Source organism: Corvus hawaiiensis, chromosome 6 (genome assembly GCF_020740725.1).
Source record: "Corvus hawaiiensis isolate bCorHaw1 chromosome 6, bCorHaw1.pri.cur, whole genome shotgun sequence".
NCBI lineage: Eukaryota > Metazoa > Chordata > Aves > Passeriformes > Corvidae > Corvus > Corvus hawaiiensis.
The window spans coordinates 65,315,857-65,337,306 of NC_063218.1; the positions used below are offsets into that span (position 1 = coordinate 65,315,857).

Below are 21,450 nucleotides of genomic sequence, written 5' to 3' on the forward strand. Positions count from 1 at the left end.
AACCTCCCTGCAACAGTAAGTCACTGGATCCTGGAGTCACCTGAACACCCAGGAATTCTTTAATCCACATTAACCCACACGGAAAAACCAAGCTCTTGAACAGGAGCCCAACCTTTGTGTTGTTCCCTCCTCCCCAGCTTACTTGTAGGTCGGAATGTTCCAGAGTCCTTGCCACTTGTAGGTTTTCAAGGAAAGCCAGGACAGGGTCTTCATCCCGCAGTAAATTCCTAACCCGTTACATAAGATCACATCCATTATCCACTGGAAGGAGAAACACACCAGTGATGCTGGGGAAGGAACACTAGAGCATGGGTCCAAGGAGTGGGACAGAATGTTAATTCCACGGATTTTCTGAAGGCTAAATAGCTTGGCTTGGTGTCTCTAATAATGCACTGACTTTTGTAAACACAACCACGGAGCAAATCATTCCAAGCTTGGGTCTTTCCCAAAATCCATCCAAACACAGACCCAGAGCTGTGTGCCCTGACTGCAGGGAACTCTGATCGCCCTGGCACCAACTTAAACCTCACAGGAAAATTAAGCATAATTTTAAAAGGGTGTCCCTTGAAGCTCACACCAAGTTTTGCCTTCCTCTGAATTTCAGACTTTAAGCTTTGCACCAGAAGCCAATATTTGAAAGTGTTCAGGTACAGCTTTAGATTCTCCCTCCGGTGTGAAATGAGCCCAAACAAATATTCAACCGTGTCCAAGGGTTTGTAACCCACAAAATTACAGAAACAGTGACAAGCACGTCACAAACTCAACAGGGAGCAGTCCCACATGTGATACAATTCAGCTCTCACCACTTCCCAGCCCTCCCCACAAAATGTGCATTCCCAAATAAGCCCTGGTCCCTGCAGTACATACGTGATCCCACCAGCATTCACTGAAGTTTGGGAGCTGGTGCTCCAGGCTGTACTCCAGGAACTCAAACATGACACTGATGATCATGCACATCCACCAGTCCCGAATCATCAAGGTCTGAAGGGAGAAAAAATGCCTTTTAAACAGCTGCTAAAATCCATCTACAGTTGTAGATCTTGTCACCAGTATCCAGAAAAGGATCAGGAAACTCGGGATAGTTTTGTTTTCATGATGCGATGGTCCAAATGCCCACCGCCTCTCAACATTTCCAGCACAAGAGACAGGAAAGACACTGAAGAAAATCACCTCTACCCCAGCCAAAACCAGCCCAGGAATATAGATTGTGATAACAATCCCATCACATGAAGAACAGAGAGAGGTAAAATGGGATTGAGCAGGAGGGAAATGAGTTGAATGCATGGAATTACTTACTGGGTGCTCAACCACCACAGGCAGCACCATTCTAACAGTGCTCAGAAAAGGCTTTTCAGAGCTTTTTATGGGCTCTAAACGACTCCAAAGCCACAATAATTTCTGATGAATGAGGCCCATTCATTCTCAATACTGCCATCCTGGGGCCTTGAGATTTGGGGAAAAAACCCAAGCACAAGCCCATCTCTGTTTATTGAGACAATACACTCAACCTCCAGCTTTTAATAGAGAAATAGGTTAATATTTAACATATTTAAGAGAAAAATATGCTATGGCCCAGCGGAAATCCAGCAGCCTGCTTCCTTCCAGCCGGGCAGCCCAGTTTCTACTGCAATTCTCTTGGAAGAAGAGGATCCAAGTTTTCCAAATTTACAGCTCAGTTCACTAACAGAACAAGCTGAAGTCCAGGTCTCCCCAGGCTCAGCAAATTCACCTCTGGTTCTGAGGGATGCCCCAAACCACTCACAGAACACATCAGCACTTTTAAATGAAAACACAAACCAACAGCTCCAGCTTGTTTTTCCAACAGCCGAGCTCTGTCAGCTTGTTATTTAAACTGCAAACCCAAACAAGGTCTGCAGGGGGCAAAACCGCCTGAGTTAGTCAGTCTGCTTGGGTTAAAAAAGGTAACATTTAGACCAAAGTAATCAGCAAAACACTGCTGACTGTTCTGCCAGCAACAGGCGCAGCTGGAATTCCTTCCACAGTTGGTTGATACTGACTAAAAAGCAACAAGAATTAAACCACTGCCCATTTAATGGTTTAAAACCCTGATCTGACGCCACTGGGAAAGCAGCAGCATCTGTGTTTGGGAATATCACTGTCACTGCCTGCCCCACGCTCCACTTCCAAAGCTCGTTCCAGCATTTCTGCTGCTACAGGAATTAAGTTCTTTATTGATCTGACCCCAGAATGAATTCCTGTGGAGGAGAGAGGGAGCCTGTTGCTGCAATAAATCTCTGGAAAGAAATGAGGTGGCCTAACCTGGGCAGGAGACAGAAAAAAAACGGGGAAAAAGGCTTTTGACATCTTTACGTGTATTTTCATGTATTACAAAGCCTGGTATAACTGACTGTGGCTTGGCACCACAAAAGCAGCAGCAGTGAGGCTCTGCGAGCAGAGGAGCAGAGTCCCTAAGGCGAAATGAGCCATTCTTACCTTCAGGTACCACCCAAAAAAGTGAGCAGGAACAAATCCATCCAGCTTGTCCTGCAAACCAAGAAGAGAGTAAAGGTCACAGCCCTTTTTTTTCCCCTCCCACCTCCAAGAAAAATGCAGCAACAAACTTCTGGTTTTCCCACACATAAATACTTGCATTCCTTCATCAGGAAGGAATTCAGCAGAGCTTCTTGAACCTTACCAGCCCTGCCAGTCCCTGGGCACAGTGCCTTTCCCTCTACTTTTATAAGATCCCAGTTACTCCAGTCCCTGGGGCACTGCAGATTTACAGGGAAGACCCAAAGGATTGGGTGCTCCTCACTTCACGAAATCAGGGAGCTGTAAATGACCATCATTCCTTTGCCCTGGAATTTCTGCCAGGGAGAAACAATAATCTGATGGTTTTCAGGACTCAGAAAACTGCTGCTGGAGCAACCTGGACTAGTGGAAAGTGTCCTTGCCCATGGCAGGGGGTGGGACTACATCATTTTTCCAACCCAAACCCTTGTGAGATTGTGTGGTGCAGCTTCTGGGCTTCGTGCCTCAAGGTGACCGAGGAGAAGAGTCCTCAAGCACACAAAGAAACCCAAACTCTGCGGGGAAAATTGATACCAACAACCTGAGAAGGAAGGGCTATTGAACAGTTCACCCCGGGGCAATCAGGTAATTGGGATCCCGAGAGACACATCCCCATCTGATGGACAGGAAAGGTCAAGAGAAGAGAAATAAAGAGGCTGAAGAGTCAGTCACAGGCTGTGCTCTGATTCAGCACTCAGCCAGACTCACAACTGCACTCTAAAGAGTTCAATTAAGCAGCTTTTTACCCCAAAACAGCCTCATTAGTGAGTTTGCTCCTTACCCAGATGTTGTGGAAGGGGTCAGTTCCATTGCCAGGGTCATAAATCAGGCAGTTGCCCCCGTAGTCTCTCTCTGGCAGAGGAACCCCTAAATGGGGGTCAATGTACTTCATGAACTGCCTCCCGTCCTGCACAGTCTGCAAGGGAACACAGAAACCCAGGATCCTCCTGAAGGACCCACACACAGAAGGCACAAACAGAATTAAGGCCAGAATTGATCTTCACATTGACCTTCTTTCAAATTGGCTGCAGAACAATTCTTGACATAAAGCCAGGCCTCGAAGCACCCCACACACACGCACCTGACATGGAGCCTCCAATCCTAAATATTAAGGGGGAAAATGGCTACAGAATGACCTTAAAGATGAGAAATCAGTGATCCTTAACCCTTTACCCCAAGCCACTCCTCTGTGCTCCCCATCTCTCCCAAAACCTTCACACAGCTCATCCTTCCCAACCCTCATTTCCAGTAAGGTCCCATGCAAACAGCAAAAAGAAATTATCAAAATGACCAAAAAGTGAACTCATCTGCCACTAAAACAGCCACACATTGCTGAGAGTTTATTTCCCAACAGAATCACTTGGTGCTGTGGTCAAGGCTCTACCCCAGAACATCTGTGACAGGCAGCACAGCAGGACAAGGCCAAAATTAATTAACAGAGTAATAATGAAATTACAGAATGAACTGCTGAAGCCACACGAACTCTGGGACAAGTTTCAGCCACGAGTGAGCTTGGATGTGCTGTCAGGAAGTCCAGCCACCTGCAGACTCAGCAGAACTGAACCTTATTTAAACCTGGGCAAGGCAATGATGTATTTTTAGTAAAGAGTTGAGCAACAGCAGGGAGTTCCTTAACCACTAAATCTCTGCTGACACCACACGCTGCCAGAGGGAAGCAAAGCCATTCCAGCCTTTTCTGCTGGAATTCAGAGCCACACCAGTACAACCAATGAAAATTACTCAGTCTGACTGCAGCCACTCGGGACATATCATGCACAAGGATGGCTGGAAAAACCCAGGGTGACCAGCCCCACTTCTTCAAGCTCACATGGCCTCTAGAAGCAAAACTTTAAAAAGAAAAAAAGCATTCCTCACCCTTCTCTCATGTAAAACGATTTTTAGAGCTGCCGGATGAGTATATTGACTCAAAATATTTTAGTTTTAACTTCTGAGAATCGTAAAAGTCAGGGGGAAAGTCTCAGTTTACTAAAGGACAAGACATGGCAAAATGTGGTCAAAAAAGAATACAGTAAAAACAGTTTCATTTGGAAGCACCAAGGGCATGTCTTTCCATGAAAAACCTCCCTCTCAGCTCCTGCCACCACACAAAGCTGGGTGTGAAGTTTTGGTTTATTGCAAAAACCCCACACCTACCTGTCATTCAAGGCTAAAGGTATTTCCAAAGGTGAAACCAGGTGAATCCCCCTGAGTCCAGCAGGGCAGAGACTGGACTGTGAAACACCAGCTCCTGAACGTGAACTCCCTCACCAGCTCATCTAAAACCACTTCAACACGGTGTCTACCGCGGGCTGAGGGTGACTGGAGGTCAGAGCAGGTGAAATATTTTTGCATTATCATTTCCCTCAGCCTCAAAGTCTCATTAAACAGCCCAGTGATTCCATCTCACAAAAATTAACATCTCCTGTAGTCAGCAGGGAAAAAAACCACCACAAAGGAGTTGATCTCCACATGGAAGTGGCCTTTAGGAGCTGGAGGTGTCAGTCACTTACCTGGAAGAGGATGAAGATGAGGAAGAGCTCATAGACCACGCTGACACACAGCCAAAACCTCCAGTAAGCTGCAGAGAGACACAGGGGGAATGTCAGGAGCTTTGGAGCAAACCATAAATTAATTATTCATTTACTTCAATATCACCAAGCATGGAATCCTGGAGTGGTTTGTGTTGGGAGGGACCTGAAATCCCATCTCATCCCACCCCCTGCCACAGGCAGGGACACCTGCCACTATCCCAGGTTGCTCCCAGCCCAACCTGGCCTGGAACACTTCCAGGCATGGGGCAGCCGCAGCTTCTCAGGGAAGCTCCGTTTCAAGGGATGCTCCCAGCATGGAATTATAAACCCCAGCTCCCAAGCACAGTGCTCCCACCCTCCCTCAAGGCCACAGCCAGAGAGGATCTTCAACTCCCACCCAGGCTGCTGTGCAGGTTTGCTGGAACTGCTCAGGCACTAGCCTGCATCTGGGAGAAGGGACCCGGATCCAGAGCACCTCGACCCAACAAACTCAGCAGCTGAGAAGTGGAAGGAGAGGCATGTGCCACCTGCACTGCTTTCCAGCAGTCCCTGGAGGGGAACCTGATCCTTCCTGAACTTCCTCCCTGGTCTCAGGTGACCTGACCTGTCCAACCTTGGCTACACCAGACGTACCCAAGGCAGGCCAGAGCCGCTTGTGGCAGCCCAGCTTTCGGCCCGAAGACAAGGTCGTGCCCCCGACAGCATCTCAAAACCCCAAAGGCAATTTCACTTTCACTTGGAATGCAATTAAAAACACGGGGACCGAAGGTTCAGCAGGTGCTGGATGCAAAGCCTCTGAGACCACCTGGAACTCTCCACAAGAACCGCCCGGCAAAGCCCAGCTGCTTCGGAGCCCTCCGCAGATGTGTGATTACAGACCTGCTCACACCCCAGCGACACCTGAACCCAAAGGCTGCCCAAATCACCGTGTCTGCACACTTCCAGCTCCACCCCGGCACCTCAGCCCTCCTGACAGGCTCAGCCCTCGGGTCACAGGCCATCCTGGATGGGAGTTTAGTGCTCCACGGGCTCATCCATGCCCCGATCCATCCTGCTCCACCCAGAGCCTGGTTTCCGTCCCATGCAGTAACTTCTGGGCTCTGAACTCCCCCAGCATTTCTGATCCTGCTCCGAGAGGCTGATGCAGAGCCAGGGTAGGCACAGACACAGCTCCAGCAGTTTTCCCTCCCCAGATCCAAGGATTCTACACAAGGGAATTCAGGAAAACTGGACACGTTCCCAGGGGGTATTGAAACTGCAGAAACATCACACACCGGCCCCTCTGGAACGGGACCTGCCTTCAGGTGTTTCCTGGTTATGAATGGAGCTGTCCTTCCTCAGGTCCATGGGGGTGATGGAGAGGAATCCCAACAGGGTTGGCCAGGAAACCCAGACCCTCAGGCCTGGCTTGGGAACTCCTCCCTGTTAATTCCAAGGCAATGTAGGGACTGATGTTTAAAGCAGGGCCAGGCATAAATCATGCAAGAATGAAACAAATTCCGGGCTTGTACCCAAGAGTTATCAGCTCAGAACCCCAAATCAACTCCCCATGGAGCTCAGGAGCTGCTTTATCCAGAAACGTGTCTTTACCCAGTTCAGCCTCAAGTAGGAAATAATGCTTAAAAAAAACCCAAAACAACAAAGAAATAAGGAAAAAAAACCAAACCAAAAATACCAACAAACCCCACACATTTTTAAAAGCAGTCTCTGACACCACCATTGAAACAGACCACAGTGTGGAAGGTGGGACCTTTTTGCAGCAAACCTGCTAAATTAATTCCATCCAAATCACCTGTTTTACACTTCTGGAAAATAAAAAAGAAAAAGGGAAAATAAAAAAGGCAGGTGTGGCCCAGAGAACAGCAGTCCAGAGCTCCGTGACAGCTTTCACCCTCCTGTCTTTCCAGAATGCAGCTTAGGAAAAACCAAACAGCCAAAAAAAATATCCTCCATTGGTCACAGGAGCATTTGGGAGAGAGGAACCTCTTCCCAGGCTGGCACCACGTTCAAGCCAGCAGGGAGAATGAACCTTTCCTCACCACACTTCTCCCACCAGAACTGAGCAGTTTCCTTTAAATGCCACTGCCAGATGCCTGAAAATGCTCCTTTTTCTAACCCATAAACCTCGTTCCAGAGACTTACACCGCTCACAGTCAGCAGAGTGACAGACTGGCCCTGAAAGTGGTGTAGACACAGAAAGCAGAGAAATCGAAACCCTTGTCTGAGCTTTTATTCCTCCTTGTCTGAGTTTTGTTCCCCTCTGTACACAGGGCTGTGGCAGCTGCTGAGCAGGCTCAGCCAAAAGAGGAAATGAAAAGTTGAGATCTGGTTCTGATTTAGTGCTGTGGTTTCTCCCCAGCTGACAGAGGTCCCCGAGAGGTTCTGAGCACACCCCAATGACCCCAAATGTCATCAAGGCTCTACAAACACTGCTCCCTCTCCTCCTGGGCCAGGCTCAGCTTGCTCTGTAAGGTTATTTTGGCACATCTCCAATACTTGTTTCCCTTAAATTCACTTGCCACTTCACCTCCCTCCAGCCAGGGCTCTCCTCCTGATTAAGGAGGTCTCCACTAACCCCTGACACACACCTGCTAACCCAGTGATTCCCACCATCCAACACTAAACTGCTGCCTTTGCTGGGATTTGGGAACAGGGCATGAACATCCTGGAGAGCTGATTCCAACCAGCCTCTTTCCCTACTTCTGCTCAGAGTTTGACCCACTCTGAGGGGCTAAATGAGCAAAAACCCCACAAAAATCTGGGTTGTTTTCCCAAGGAAAACACTTGTCCTGGAGCTGCTCCTCCCAGTGCCACCAGTGCTGCCCATGCCTGGTCCCTGCCTGCACATTCCCAGCCATCCCAGCCCTCAATCCCATGGGTTACTCCAGATCCTCACAGCTTACTCCCCAAACAGCTTGTCCTGTCACACACTGTGTACTCAGCCAAAACAACTCCTGGCAAAGGCTGGGAATGTGAAAAGCTGCTTCTCAGGGCATTAATAACTGTCATGGATAATTTCTCTGGCGTGACGGCGTGGATGTGTTATCTTGACAGAGGCGGTAAAGCATCCCTGGGCTCCTACAACACCAGGCTCCAGAACAGGAGCTGCCAGGGAGAAGGAAGAGTGTCTCTCATCTGCAAATCCTAAGGAGACAGGCTACTGATGCTGACTGTATCCAGGATTAATTCAACCGGGAAATGCTCCCCAAATTTGGCTGTTCACCCACCAATAAATGGATCCTCAAGCAGAGTTTAAGATGTGTCCCTTGCACCACACTGGGGCTAAGGCAGTGCTCCCCCTTTGCCTGAAGGTTTGGATGGAGCCAAAGCCAGGGAAAAATGGGGTAAAAGCAGGGCAAGCCAGTAAAGTCTTGCCTAAACAGTCATACCTCATTACTTCCATGATAATCCCACATTTTTGAGCTACAGGGAGGCAACTGGTGCCCATCCACATAGCAAATTATTAAACTGGAGAAAACAGGGGCTTGTGTGGAATCAGTAGGGAAATGGCAAAGCTGGATGAGCCCCTGGCTGAAGCTGGGAATGCTGAGAAGGCAGCCAAAAAAAGAAATAAAGCCACCAGTCTGGACAGGTGCCACTGAGGTGGTGGCTGGGATCAGTTTCCTTAATGGCCTTAGTGAAAAGTAGGTTAATGACACACAGCAGGAGCAGCAGGGAAGGCAGGGACAGCAGAGAAGATGATCCCAAGGGACTGCAGGGACAGAGGAGCCCCTAACACAGCTCCACACTCTGGAACCAGGAATCTGGGAAGCATCACAGCATCACAAAAATCCCCAGAACAACCCTGCAGCTCTGGAGAGGACATCTGAAAGCAGAAAGCTCAGAACAACACCAAAATGTTATGGGGAAATGTTACATTGAGGGCAAGACTAAAAGCCAAACTCCCCTGCTTTGTTCTAGGGAATAAAACCAGACAAACCCCCAGGTGTCCCAAACCTGGGTGCAGCCAAGTGTCACTGGTGCCCTGAAAAGGAGCAATTGATTTAACAGGAGGAACCACAATCACCTGGAACAGAAGGAAAGACTAAAACCTGCTGCTTAACAAGAAAGGCCAACGTAATAAACCCCGGGTGCGCAGAGGTGTGCTGAGGGCACCGCTCTGGAACCACGCCTGCTTTGGCTGGGGCTTGTGGGGTGGCTGCCGGGTTACATTTTTGGCCTAAACCCCAGCTTTATTTGGCTGTAGGAGAGCCCAGTGCTTTCAGGAATATCATTTGAGCCTGTAGGAATTCCCTTAATTCCTTCTGTTTCAATGATTCACATCTAAAAATCAGCAAAAGATCAAAGACATCTACACATTTTCATGTTTCACCTGCTGTTACATTACCTAGAAGAGGCTTGTGTTGTGCTTTCAAAGGCTTTCAAGACTTCCAGTCTTATGAGAAACCTTTAAAATCATAATCAATGGCCTCTAGTCTCCCATGGATAATGGGCATGGAGCAAAGGAAGTGCTCCAGCACTGGATACATGGTCACAAATGCAGTCCCAGCACAGAGAGGAGGAAAAAAAAGAGGATAAACAGGGGAAGTTCAGGTTTAAGAACCTGGCAGTTCTCACGGAGCTTTTCACCAACAACGGGAAGCCAAACCAGGGAGATCCGAACAGATCTCCAGGCTCCAGCAGGATGGTTATGGAGGAACCTCTGTGATTACTGAGATTACAACTTACCTGCTCTCCAGGCAACACAAACATTCACCTTCCCCACACACCAGGCAGCTCCTCGGGAGTATCTGAGCGAGCCCAGCAAGGTGAATTACCTGGGTGAGGTCTCGAGAACGGTCCATCTTTAGCTTGTGTCACCCCGAAACACAAGAAAACCAAAATACTGGCGACGATTCCTCTGGAAGGAAAAACAGAACACTCTGGTTTTATTGCCTCATCCTCCTCCTGGGACTGCAAATTACGTTCTTTGATGTGAGAAACGTCTGGCCCTTGTTTTCTAACTGCTGAATGTGTCCATCTTAAATGGATCCAGACGCCATCCAGAAAAACCAAACAGAAAAAGGCTGAGGATCACAGAGAGTCAAACACTTCGCAGCGTCTGGGAGCAGCTTTTATTCCCGCTGGCTCACAAAGACACGTTGGATTTAGCAGTGAGAGAGCTCTCACCAGATTTCCATGGAATTTAAAAAGGAGCTGTCAGACTTGTCACCACTCCAAAACAGCTTCTTAACCAACTAAAGACAAGCAGGAGCTCTCCCGACCACACCAGCACTGCTGCTATTTCAGGAGCTGGAACCACAACACAGAGCCTAAGGAACATAACAGAGATTTTAAATAAAAATAGATTATCAGACCAGGAGCCCAAATATACCAAAGAGCCACGACCCTGGGCATGTTCCTTTAATGGATTAAATGGCACAAAGCAATCAAGAAATGCTCTTTTTACTACACCTCAACTCCCACTGGATCCTGCTTGCTGTCTCACATCACCTGCTCAAGAGCTGGCTGAAAGGATGGGCAACTGGGAAAGAGCTCATTCCACGCTGGCAGTAAATGATGCAACCCCTGACTGCAAATAAAATGGCTCAGTCTGCAGGAGCCACACACAACACCCAGTCATTTTGCTGCTAGGGAGAAAATGTTGCAAAGCAGAAGCGACACGATACTGTTCGTGCTTTAAACGCGTCCAAAAAATCTTTCAAAACAGAAAACTGAAGGATTTACAAAAACTATTTTGTAACCTCTATTTTTGTTCACCTCTGAGTATAAATGTTTGTGCCTCCTGAAAATAAAAATGGGGTCCAGTTAACAGATGTAACTCAGTTATTTTGCTTGCTTTAAACCCAGGAAAGCACACCAGAATTAGCTGCTGACTGGATCTGTGAATAGACAGTTCCACGGGGATTTCCAAAGATCTGCAGGGCAAAACCCTTTCAGCTGACCTCCAATAATGAGAATATTTTGCATTTTGAGTCCCTGGCTGCATCTGGAAGCTGCAGTGCTGTGTGATATGACAATCCCATCCCTGCTCAGCCATGAACTGAGAGGTCCAGACCATTGCTCTGGGCCTTGGGAGGGTTGTTTCCCCAAAGCTGGAATTCAAATCCCAGATCCAAATCACCACGGGAGCTTAGCAGTGCTCCATCCCCTAAAACCCCCTCTCAGCCCAAGAGCAGCTGTGCTGAAATATGCTGGGGCTCCAGATACATTCATTTACTTCAAGTTCACCATGGGAAGTTTGGAAGCAAATCACAAATTTACATAAATAACCACACCAGCTCCATTACATTTTTTTTTCTCAGTGGTAACTAAATTTTCCCTCTTATCATCATTAATCTATCTCCTTAGGAGGCTTCCACTGCCTAAGCAGCAGCCTGGCCTGAGGCAGGAATGCTCCAGCACCTGAGAGGAGTTCTCCTCTCCTCACCTGGCTGGACACAGCCAATGGATTTTCTTAAGCAGCAAATCAGGAAGGCATCAAATAGCAAAGTGTGCCCTCAAAAATCATTCTAGCACTTAACCAAACAAACAAAAAAAGGGAGAGCCTAGCAGCAGCTCCATCAGCACAAACAAACTCTTGTTTGTGCTGAGAGTCGATTCAGACACACAGGACAATGAGGAGCTGTGTATGGCCCTTTGTCCTGGGATTCAAGGAGCCAGCTCCCACTCCCTGTCCCCTCCCGAGCTGGATCCATGCTGGCACAGCTGGTACAACCCCCTCGGGGTACCACAAGCCCTGGCAGAGGGCTCTGGCCTCCGGTTACCTCCATTTCCCTGCGGGTGCTCAGCCACAGCAGCAGGAGATCAGCATGCAAACCCACATGTCCCTGGATCTGTCCCCGTGGAAGTCAGGCATTGCCAAAAGCTATTTAAAAAAATCTCAGGAGAGACATTTCCCAGCTGGAAATTCAACAACCCTGAAGCATACAGGTGTTTTTAAACCCGAATGTGTTTTTATGGAAAAAAAAGAAAAAGAGAGATTTTTTTTTTCCCCCCCCAAGAAACCCTGCTCAGCATTCCAAATACTGGGGAACTGTGGATTTCTCCCATGGTCTGCAGAGGAGGTGCTCAGTGTTTATTTGGCTACTCTCAGAGCTGGAGCTCAGTCCAGGCTGAACAGAGGAGAATGCCACAGCTGTCAGTCAGGATGGGCTATTCCATGGCTGGAAGAACTGTGGGAATAAAGCTCCCGTGGATCAGACAGGTTTGCAGCACAATCTCTCCCTGCCTAACAAAGGAAATGTTCCACGGCTCTTACAACAGGGGCAGTTTGATCACCTGTGCGATCCCAATGAACTCTGACTACATTTACATATAAAAGGCTCCTGTAAACCTTATCTTAAAAGAAAGAAACCAATCCTCCTTTAAGCGTTTCATCCCCAGCCCTGGTGCAGGAAGGAAAATATCCTGCAACAGGTGCAAACACCAATCTCACAGCCACAGAGACCACACCCCGTGAGCTCAGAGGCTCCTGCTCGCCTTTGGGTCTTGCCCATCACTTCTCCTGTGAGTGATTCCACGAATCCACCTCTCACCCTGCTCCCGCCAGTGACCGGATGGATACGGTGACATAGGGTGACACAATCCTGATTTTATAGGGGGAAGGTGGGACCATCACGCGACTCCAGTCCGGGAAACACAGAGCCAGCAAATTTGGGAAGCTCACCTCAATTTACTGCTCTGAGCACCTACTGCAGCTCACAGGGGCACCTCAGCCAGGGCACGGAAACAAAGGAGGCTGGAGCCTTTGGAAGTGTGTACTTAGGCTTTGCACCTACCCCAGACACTGCTCCACTGTCAGTGTGCAGGAGGTGGAAATAAAACCCCGTGACAGCTCCAGGCTCTGCTCCGCGGTGACAAAACCCCCCCGGTTATTAAGCACCAAGTGCTCCCGTGGAATACCGAGGGACAGCCTCGTGCTGGACAGGGCTTGGAATCCAACTGCAGCACAGCTCCACGCTAGGACTGACCGAGGTCTCGGGGCAGGATAAGGGATTTTAGGCTATGGAAGCAAAGATACAAAATCTCTGACACTCTGGGCTATGGATACACTGATGCACATTGTGCCCATCTTACCCTGCTCTGAAATGCCTCCTTTTGTTCGGAGATACGCTTAAACACACGAAAGCTGGAATATTTGGAAGGTCGTGTCCAAGCCTCAGGATGCTGCTTTTCAAGGGCTGTTGTGCCAAGACCTTGCGGAGCTGCAGGAGTGAGCAAAGCCCATTTGCTGCCCCTTCCCTGGCATGATGTTGTAAATCGATTTTAACAACTGGGCACTGGATAAGCAGACAGCAAGCCGTGTTTCCTGAGAGAAAGATCCACCTGCTGACTAATCTTCCCTGGGTTTGTTTTGATTCAGGCAGTCGAGGCTCTAAGCTCAATAATAAGATATTCCACTGAGTCACCTCAGCTCCGTGTTACTCCCTAAGGAGGCGTCATCATTTCTCCTTCAGCTTTTCCCCTTCCCAGTTCTGAGTGGCCATTCCAGGCCACACCACGCCTCCAGCCTGGCCTCCCTCATTATGACTGGGAATAAAATAGCATTTGTTCACACAGAAGCCTTCCAGAACCTTTCCCAGCTCCAGATGCCTTCCAGCTTGTCCCGTGTCACCCCCACGTGTGAAACCCCAGCCCTCAGCGGGGCACGGTGTGAGTTCCATTACCCCTGGGCACTGTGTAACTGCCAGAACAACAACCAAGGTTATCTCAGGAAACACCCCAATTCCTGCACCTCCAGCACGATGAATGCTGCATCCTGAGTCCCTTCAGAAAGGTACAAAAAGAGGAAAAAATCCTTCAACAGCAATGGGAAAAATTTCACTGTATTTAAGAAACCAGTCTGGCAGAAAACAATGATTTTCATGCTTCTAGCAATGATGCTTTGCAGCATATTTTTAAGACATACTTAGCTTTTTAAAACACCACTTTCCTACCTCCTTTTTCTTCCCTACTGCACTTTAAAAGGGGAGAAATTCAACCACACTGAACCAGTTTAAATTACAGTAGGAATTGACCACACACGTACGATTCCTTCTTACTCCCTCAGAGCTTCCCTCTGGGCTACACGCTCTCACAGCGATTTTCAACAACAAACAAGGATTTGTACCGAAATCTTGAAGTTTACAAAAAGCACTCGAGCCAGAAAAACGTAGTCACAGCTCCCAGCATTTTGAAATGATGGTTATTTTAAGGAAAGGTTATTTTTAAGAAAAGGCTATTTTAAGAAACAGCGGCAGAACCCTTGCCAAAGAAACCCAGCCAGGAGGCTTTAGCAAGAGTGTGTATTTTGTTTTAAATCACACCACAGAGCAGCCACAGGCCTGACAGTGACACTAAACTGATTAGAAATGAAATTCAACCATCAGCAGCAGAGGAGCTTACGGATTTACGACTGGTTTTGTAACTTCCTAAGGGAACAGGCACTTCCACAAGGGAGTGCAGGGGTCACTGGAGGTCCCTTTTCCAAAACACACCTGGGAATATTCAGATATTCCTCAGATATTCACCTCTTTGTGTTGTAGGCCGTGTCCTGGGGAGTCTCTTCCAGCAGGGTTACGTAGCCCAGCGCACAGGTCAGGATGAACAGGACTGTCAGGGTATGAGCTCTCCTGAAATTCAGAACAGAGAAAAACGACATTAAGAAGGAAAACTCACACCTCCCCCTGCCAGTGCAGCCTCAGGAGGCCAAAACCATGGCCAGCAGTCAGTAGTATTGAGGTTTTCTCTATGGCAGGGCACAGAGAACAGAACTTACAGTGGCACTGCGTGTGATCAGCAGCAGCTTGGGAAAAACCAGCACCCAGGGTAAACACCCGGATCTAAACAGCTCCAGGTTTGGCAGGTCCACATCTGACAGTGCTGCTCTACTTCACAGCCTGCCAATCAAAACTGCAGCTGAGGGAACAGGCCCTTGAGAGCAACCAAAGGGAATTCACTCCAGACATGGGAATCACACAAGAAAAACAAGTCATTAAAAAAAAAAAAATTTAAAAAAAAATCTCTAAAGGACCATAGTTGCTGTTGTAAGAACTCTGATGCCACCTCAAGATGTCGGATTTCCAGGGATTCCTACAGTTTCAGTGCACTTAGCACAAGGGGTTTCTGTGGGAACAGCCACGTCAGCAAAGCTGGGTGGCTGTTCCACACCAGTAAAACGTCCCCATCCATGGGAGTCCATAGGTTTACATGGATTTTGGTGAAGCACTCAGGGAGAAATTCTCCTGGCACAGGGTGCCCGGAGAAGCTGTGGCTGCCCTATTCCTGAAAGTGTCCAAGGCTGGGTTGGACTGGGCTACAGGAACCTGGGCCAATGGAAGGTGTCCCTGCCCTTGGGAGTGGATGAGTTTGAAGGTCCCTTCCAGCCCAAACCATTCCAGGATTCTGTGATTCTACAGAAGCAGAGTGAGCAGAGCGCACCCAGCCAGGGGACACCCACACCCTACACCCACTGATCACCACACAGAGAACATTCTTACAATGCCCTCATCTTTTCTTACTTTGAGTTGAAAATTCCTTTCCTAATGAGAAGTCAGTTATTGTTTTCAATGGAAAACTCCTGCAGCCCCAGCTGGGAAGCACAGGAACTCTGTCCGTGGAAGGCCAAAGGACAAGCCGCCAGTTTTGCTTTAGAGACAACGTCCCTTAACACAAACTAATAAAACAAACCACGTATAAAGAAGAAGCTTAGGGAGGACAAAAGCTGTAAAAGAAAGTGTCTGTACGTGATGTATTTGGCTGTATTTCCATTTTCTTTATATATTCTTTTGTAACAGCAGCTCACATCCCATCTCCACGTCATGCCAAGGTTTGTATATTCTGGTTGTGCGGTGCACAATAAACCTTGGAATTTCCAAACCATCCACTGACTTAGCTCTAAACAACTCCCCCAGTAACCCACCTAAAACTGCTCTGAAAGTCAAGGAAAGAGTGCTGTTGAATGAAAATTCCATCCTACTCCAGACCCCAGTACTCCACACCATCCCTGCAATCCCACTGGGAACACACGCAGTACCTCATAAGCAGACACAATCCTCTTCTGCCCCTGCCACAACGGAGTTTGGCATTGAAGGCTCTCCTTCCTCGTGGTCTCGAGGACACAGACCACCAGCTCCAGGAGAAAACCACAAGGACCCACGACCACTTCTGGAATTAGCAAGGAATCGGCGTGCCAAAACCCAGGGAGAGATTCGGGAGCCGCAAGCTCCTGCTGGGCAGCTGCATCTTCCCGGGTGCCACGACAGGTGATTCAGCCATCAGTGCTCACGTGGGGCCTGCCCTGGATCCTGCAGGAGCTGGAAAGCCCAACCCCAGCCTCTCCCAGGAGGCAGGACAGCAGGCACGGAACCCAGGCTCCAACCACGCCGCGCTCCCGCTCGCTGCACTTACACGTGGGGTACCACGAATGGATTCTACTGCCGCCACCCAAAAGGCTACGTGGACTCAAGGCTACTCTTGTACCTTGTGCTTCATTTTGTCCTTTGCTTTTGGAACTTGTTATGGTATTGTTATACTGTTACAGTTATACACCTCGTTGTATAGTTATATACATTATGTATTACACACAATTGTTACGTCGCCGTTTGTTTCTGAAGAGGCTACGAAAACTGATCTAGAAATCCCACCTTAGCATTTCACCACCTGGACACCCACAGTCAGCTGCTTTTCCAATGCATCCAGCATCCCATAAACTGCCAAAAGATCCGTTATTGCATGTCCTCCCTTGGATAAACGCCTCGAGAAACCCCTCTGCCAGCACCAGGATGATTTAGTTGCGTTCCTCCCTGCGAGGATCTTGTAGCACAGCGAAGGGTCAGTGTTGGAGAGCCCCAGGTATCCCATTTCCCATTCATTTTTGGTGCCACAGCCACCAGCCTGAAACCCAACCAGCTGCCCTGTTTAAGGAGAAACAAGAGGCTGCTCTCTCATCCCCTCCCTTGTAGCTCAGCTTTCATCTCCAGCTGCTGCCAGATTTCCTCCTAGCAGGTTTTCAAGGTAAAGATGCTTCCAGCGCAGCATGAGTTCCAGGAGCTGGGATGAAAGACTCTGGAGATGGGCTTGACTTCTGGAAAGAGCAAGCTGGCAGCTCTGCCAGAGAGCTGTGAGGAGTGACACAGCAGTGAGAAGGAGCGCAGCACCACCACCCAAATCCGCCTCAGAGGGGGAAAAAAGCCAGGAAATATGGATGCACACCATGTCTTCCCACAGCTCAGGAGTTTAAAAATAAAATAAAACTCCACAAAAAGGAGCAGCTCTCCTTAAGGAAGGGCTTATCCGAGTGATCAGGATGAATTTAATGGCACAAGGGGATTGTTTTCATCTCCACACACACTTTAAAATAACACACCAGAGGAAGGTGAGCTAAGAACAACCCAGCAAGGTAAGCAAGGCAGGAATTACATGGAAAGGCTTATGTTCTCCTGGCCTGGAGCCTGGGAGGCTGAAAAGAGCTAAGCTGGGAATCTTCCCCTCGGAATTACACACAAGAGTTTGGGCAACACTTTGCCCAAAGCAAAGGGGGTACAAACTGCAGCCAGATCTGGGAGGTTTCACATCAAAAACTCTGCAAAGCAGTGCCTGATGTACCTGAGCACAAAAATATCTAAGGCCAGGGACAGAACTCACAACAAATCCCAAACTGTTAAAAAGATATTAAGTGGCTTATTTTTCTGCCTTTCTGCACCACACATCTGGCTCTTTCCCCAGGCAAGCCCTGGGAGATGGAAATTAAATAAATCAGGTTTGTTTTCACAAAAGCCCTTGCCCCGCTAATTCAAACACCCAGTGAGAGCAAGCAAAGCTCTCCTGCGCTGCAGACCACAAACAAGTGGGGTTTTTTTCCCAGTTAATGGGATTAAGTTTGATCTCAGCTTCTCTTTCTCATGCTAAGTCATTCTCCTGTCACATTGAGGCACTGCAGGTTTCCCAACTGAAGTCTATGACAGAAATGACAGAAGGAAGTCGTTTAAGTATCTCATTTTTTGGTTGATTCTGGCAGATCCTTGGGTGGAAAGGAGACAGTAACACCCAGGAGCAGGCGGCCCATGGCCTCATTCCATCTCCCACAAAATAAAATCAGCTTAAGCAGGGACCGCACCCTTGTTATCCATGGCTTGTTTGTCACCAGTGATGCAACAACTCCATTAAACACAATAACAATCACTGGAACACAATGCAAAGAATTTATTTATTAGTATTTTGGTCAGTCCTCTTAAGTGGAACAAAATTCCAAAGGAGAGCCAGTCCAGTTTGCCCCTTGGGTTTAAAAAGTTGCATTAATTGCGGCTGCTGGTGAAAGGATCTGTCAGCAAACCCAATCAGTCCCATCAGTGACTTTTTCACTATTTAATTATTTATTCCAAATAATGGCAAATTCATGAAACCATTCCTGAAGCAGATTTTTAAACAGATGTCAAAGCTCTGTACCCTCCATAGACCAACACAACACCTGGAAATTCCAAGAAAATATGGCAAACAGCACAACAAACCCTTTCCTCCGAAAGCAGCAGGGGGTTCACATGAAGAACAAGACACAAGAAAATACAACAAAAATCAATACTGATTTAAAACCAACCACTTTTGAAATAAAAATTGTAATTAACAGGCAAACTGTTGGGGATAGACAGAGGGTTTGGAAACCTTCAACTCAAACCCAGCCATATAAACATCCCTGTTGGTTTTAAGCTCTCAGTTGTGTTTTAAAATGTCTAAACTCTCAGAGTTAATAAAACAGTCCCTATTCTTAGAGCAGTCGCACATCTTCAGCACATCCCTGAAGTCACCCAAGGCCGATTAAATTTCCGTACGGACTTGTGACACTCCAAAATAGCAACCTGCCTTTTCCTTGCCATCTCCTCAAAGAAGCCCAGGAACACAGACCTCCGCAGAACCAGAACCACAAGTCAACTGGCAAAGCTTTGGCAAACCTGGAGTTTTCCTTCCAATCACGAGGAAAGACCGAGCTGCCAAAGTTCCCGAAGTTTCCACAGAGCTCACAAGTTCCACAAATGCCCTATTTCAATTAGTAAACATTTTTTTGTTTAAACCTATGGAAATCTGTGTCTCAGGAGTTAGTTCAGAGCAGTTCTACCGGGACAGGTGACCAGGAATTACAGGTAACACTCTCTGAGCACACTTTCCCCTATTCTCCTTAAAACTTTGGGAATGTGTTTCCAAAAAAAAAAAAAAAAAAGCAATATAGACAACTGATGTCCAGGTGGGGCATGGAACTCTCACAGGCCCTCTCCACACAGATATTCCTTCTGCACTTCCAGCTCACTTGGCACAACCATGCAACCCCCTCCTTTGAGGAAAGGGCAATGCCATTCCCACAACTCAATTCCCAAGGCACAGGCCCTCTCATCCGTGACCAGCTGGCAAACGTGGCTTAGTGGGATTGCACAAGGCCTGGATGTCCCTGCTCCCTGCCCTGCCCAGGGCATTCCCACAGGCTGGAAAAGCATGGCAGGGTGACCCAGGACTCTGGAGCAATGTTCCTCTGCTCCAGCGCGGTGAATCCTGAGGGGGCAGCATGGCTCGGCACGGCCCCATTAAAGCAGGGAAAAATCCCATGTTCAGTTCCCAGCAAACTCGAGGAATGCTGCCTTGGGAGTGCCACGGCCATCCCTCAGGAGAGGGCACAGAGAGCAGCTCCTGCCGACCTGCAGATGTTCCCTCTCCCTAATCTCTCTTCCGGATAAATCCCCACCCCTTCCTCCAGACTGCTTTTAGCAAATCCCGGGAGGTGTTTCAGAGATAAGAGCAAGCTCCACGAGGAATGGGTGAGGAATGTTCTGGGTTGAGTACCAACCCCTTCTTTCCAATGCCAGCCGGTTTGCCCACACAGATCCTCATTTCCCAGGCCATCTGGGAAGGCTCACCACACCGAACACACCAAGAGGGACATGCCAGCAAGGGCTGCCTCTTCCTTAGCTGCAAATTCCATGCTTTTTGCACAAAAAGGTGGAAGTAATTCCTCCAAACACTGCCACTAGCCTATAGAATCACTGCCACTCCCTCTTTCTTAGTTCTTTTTTTATTAATTTTAATTCCACAAATCTCTGCTGCCACACCATGACCTCAGGAATTAATATCACATCCACGTGGTGGCAATACGGGATCATTAGTGTGAGAGATAAAACACATCAATAATCAAAAGGTGACATTAAAGCTAATTAAACTCAAATTAAAGTAAGGCTTTGAAAAACCAATTAACCCACAGAGTCACAATGGGGTGGCAAAGGTGCATCTGGCACCTCCCAACAGCCTCAAATCGAGACTGGATGGATGTTTTCCCAGAAAATCTTCTTTGGTTAAAGACAACCTACGAAATATCTACAGGAATTTTAGGAGAACATCCTACACAATATCCAACTAAATGACCCCAAAAACAAGAGGGGCTTTGTGTGACAGCTCCTGCTGGAGGCACACAGACAAGAACAATCCAAGGTGCTGGAAACACCAGGGAACATGTTCCAGTGGCTTGCCAGGCGGGCCTGGCATTCCCAGCTCTCCGCTAGGAAATTAGTTCAGGGATAAATGATACAGAAACCACCGATCTGCCTCAGAAAGCCTCCTCCTGTTCCCTTCCCTTGGCATTTCCTAATGGCAAAGGGAGCTGCCAGGCTACGCTGACTGAGCAGGTTCCCACAAGGGAGTATTTTCCAGCTCCAAGTCATTTGTATGGAATAAGAGCAGAGAGATTAGCACACAAGTGGTTTTCCAAAGTTTCAAACACATTTTAAAGAGCAGGAAGCCAGCTAGGAAGCCCCACCTTTCCCAAGGACCACATTGATAGCAGGAAAACCATCTCTACAAATTAAACTACTCCTGGAGTGATTTCTGCGTCCACAGATCCCAAATCCTCTCATTTTCCCAAAAGGAGTGAGACACGTGAGTAACCTTATCCCTAACTCCTGAACTCCAATGAGAAGGTGCATTCCATATTTTTCCAAAGTCAGAGGGAAACTGTCACTGTTACTGCTAAAAATTTCCTTTTCCTGTGGCCACCTCCACAGCGGGAGAGGAGTCCCAAGGGTCACAGGAAGAAAACCATTCCTCTGGATAATCTTTATTCTTGGACACGGTAGGAACTGAGTCATTGCCAAAGAACACTCTAACGTGTACAGGATAAAAGTAACACGAGGAAAAACCTTGGGACTTTTCCAGGTGTTTGAACTCCTGGCTGCCAGCACAAGCTACTAGGGAAAAGAAAATCAGATAAATAGGAAGTTAAGGAACACACTTGTCCATGCTGCCCTCCTGGAAGGGACCGCCCGACACAGGGGAGCTCCTGAGAGAACAAGGCACATCCAGATTTCCATAGGAACAATCCACCTGGACACACTAACTGCATCACAGCATTTCCTCTGGGGTGACAGCCCTGCCACCACCACAAAAAGGTGCAACAAGGCGAGATTCTACA

At 48.0% G+C, this 21,450-nt stretch overlaps 1 protein-coding gene across 4 annotated transcripts in view; it reads right to left on the minus strand.

The window, feature by feature from the left end:
* Positions 1-21,450, minus strand: part of PTDSS2 (phosphatidylserine synthase 2) — a 30,012-nt gene that overhangs the window by 7,063 nt on the left and 1,499 nt on the right. For 2 of the 4 annotated variants that reach the window (XM_048306732.1, XM_048306733.1), the window contains exons 2-8: positions 14,537-14,638; positions 9,842-9,924; positions 5,043-5,110; positions 3,314-3,448; positions 2,455-2,505; positions 868-981; positions 143-261 (exon numbers count right to left, since the gene is read on the minus strand). In XM_048306732.1, the coding sequence (XP_048162689.1) occupies positions 143-261; positions 868-981; positions 2,455-2,505; positions 3,314-3,448; positions 5,043-5,110; positions 9,842-9,924; positions 14,537-14,638 (672 nt within the window). Of the gene's footprint in view, positions 1-142; positions 262-867; positions 982-2,454; positions 2,506-3,313; positions 3,480-5,042; positions 5,111-9,841; positions 9,925-14,536; positions 14,639-16,041; positions 16,284-21,450 lie in introns of those variants that run through there. The other 2 variants (XM_048306734.1, XM_048306735.1) reach the window with 2 other exon arrangements.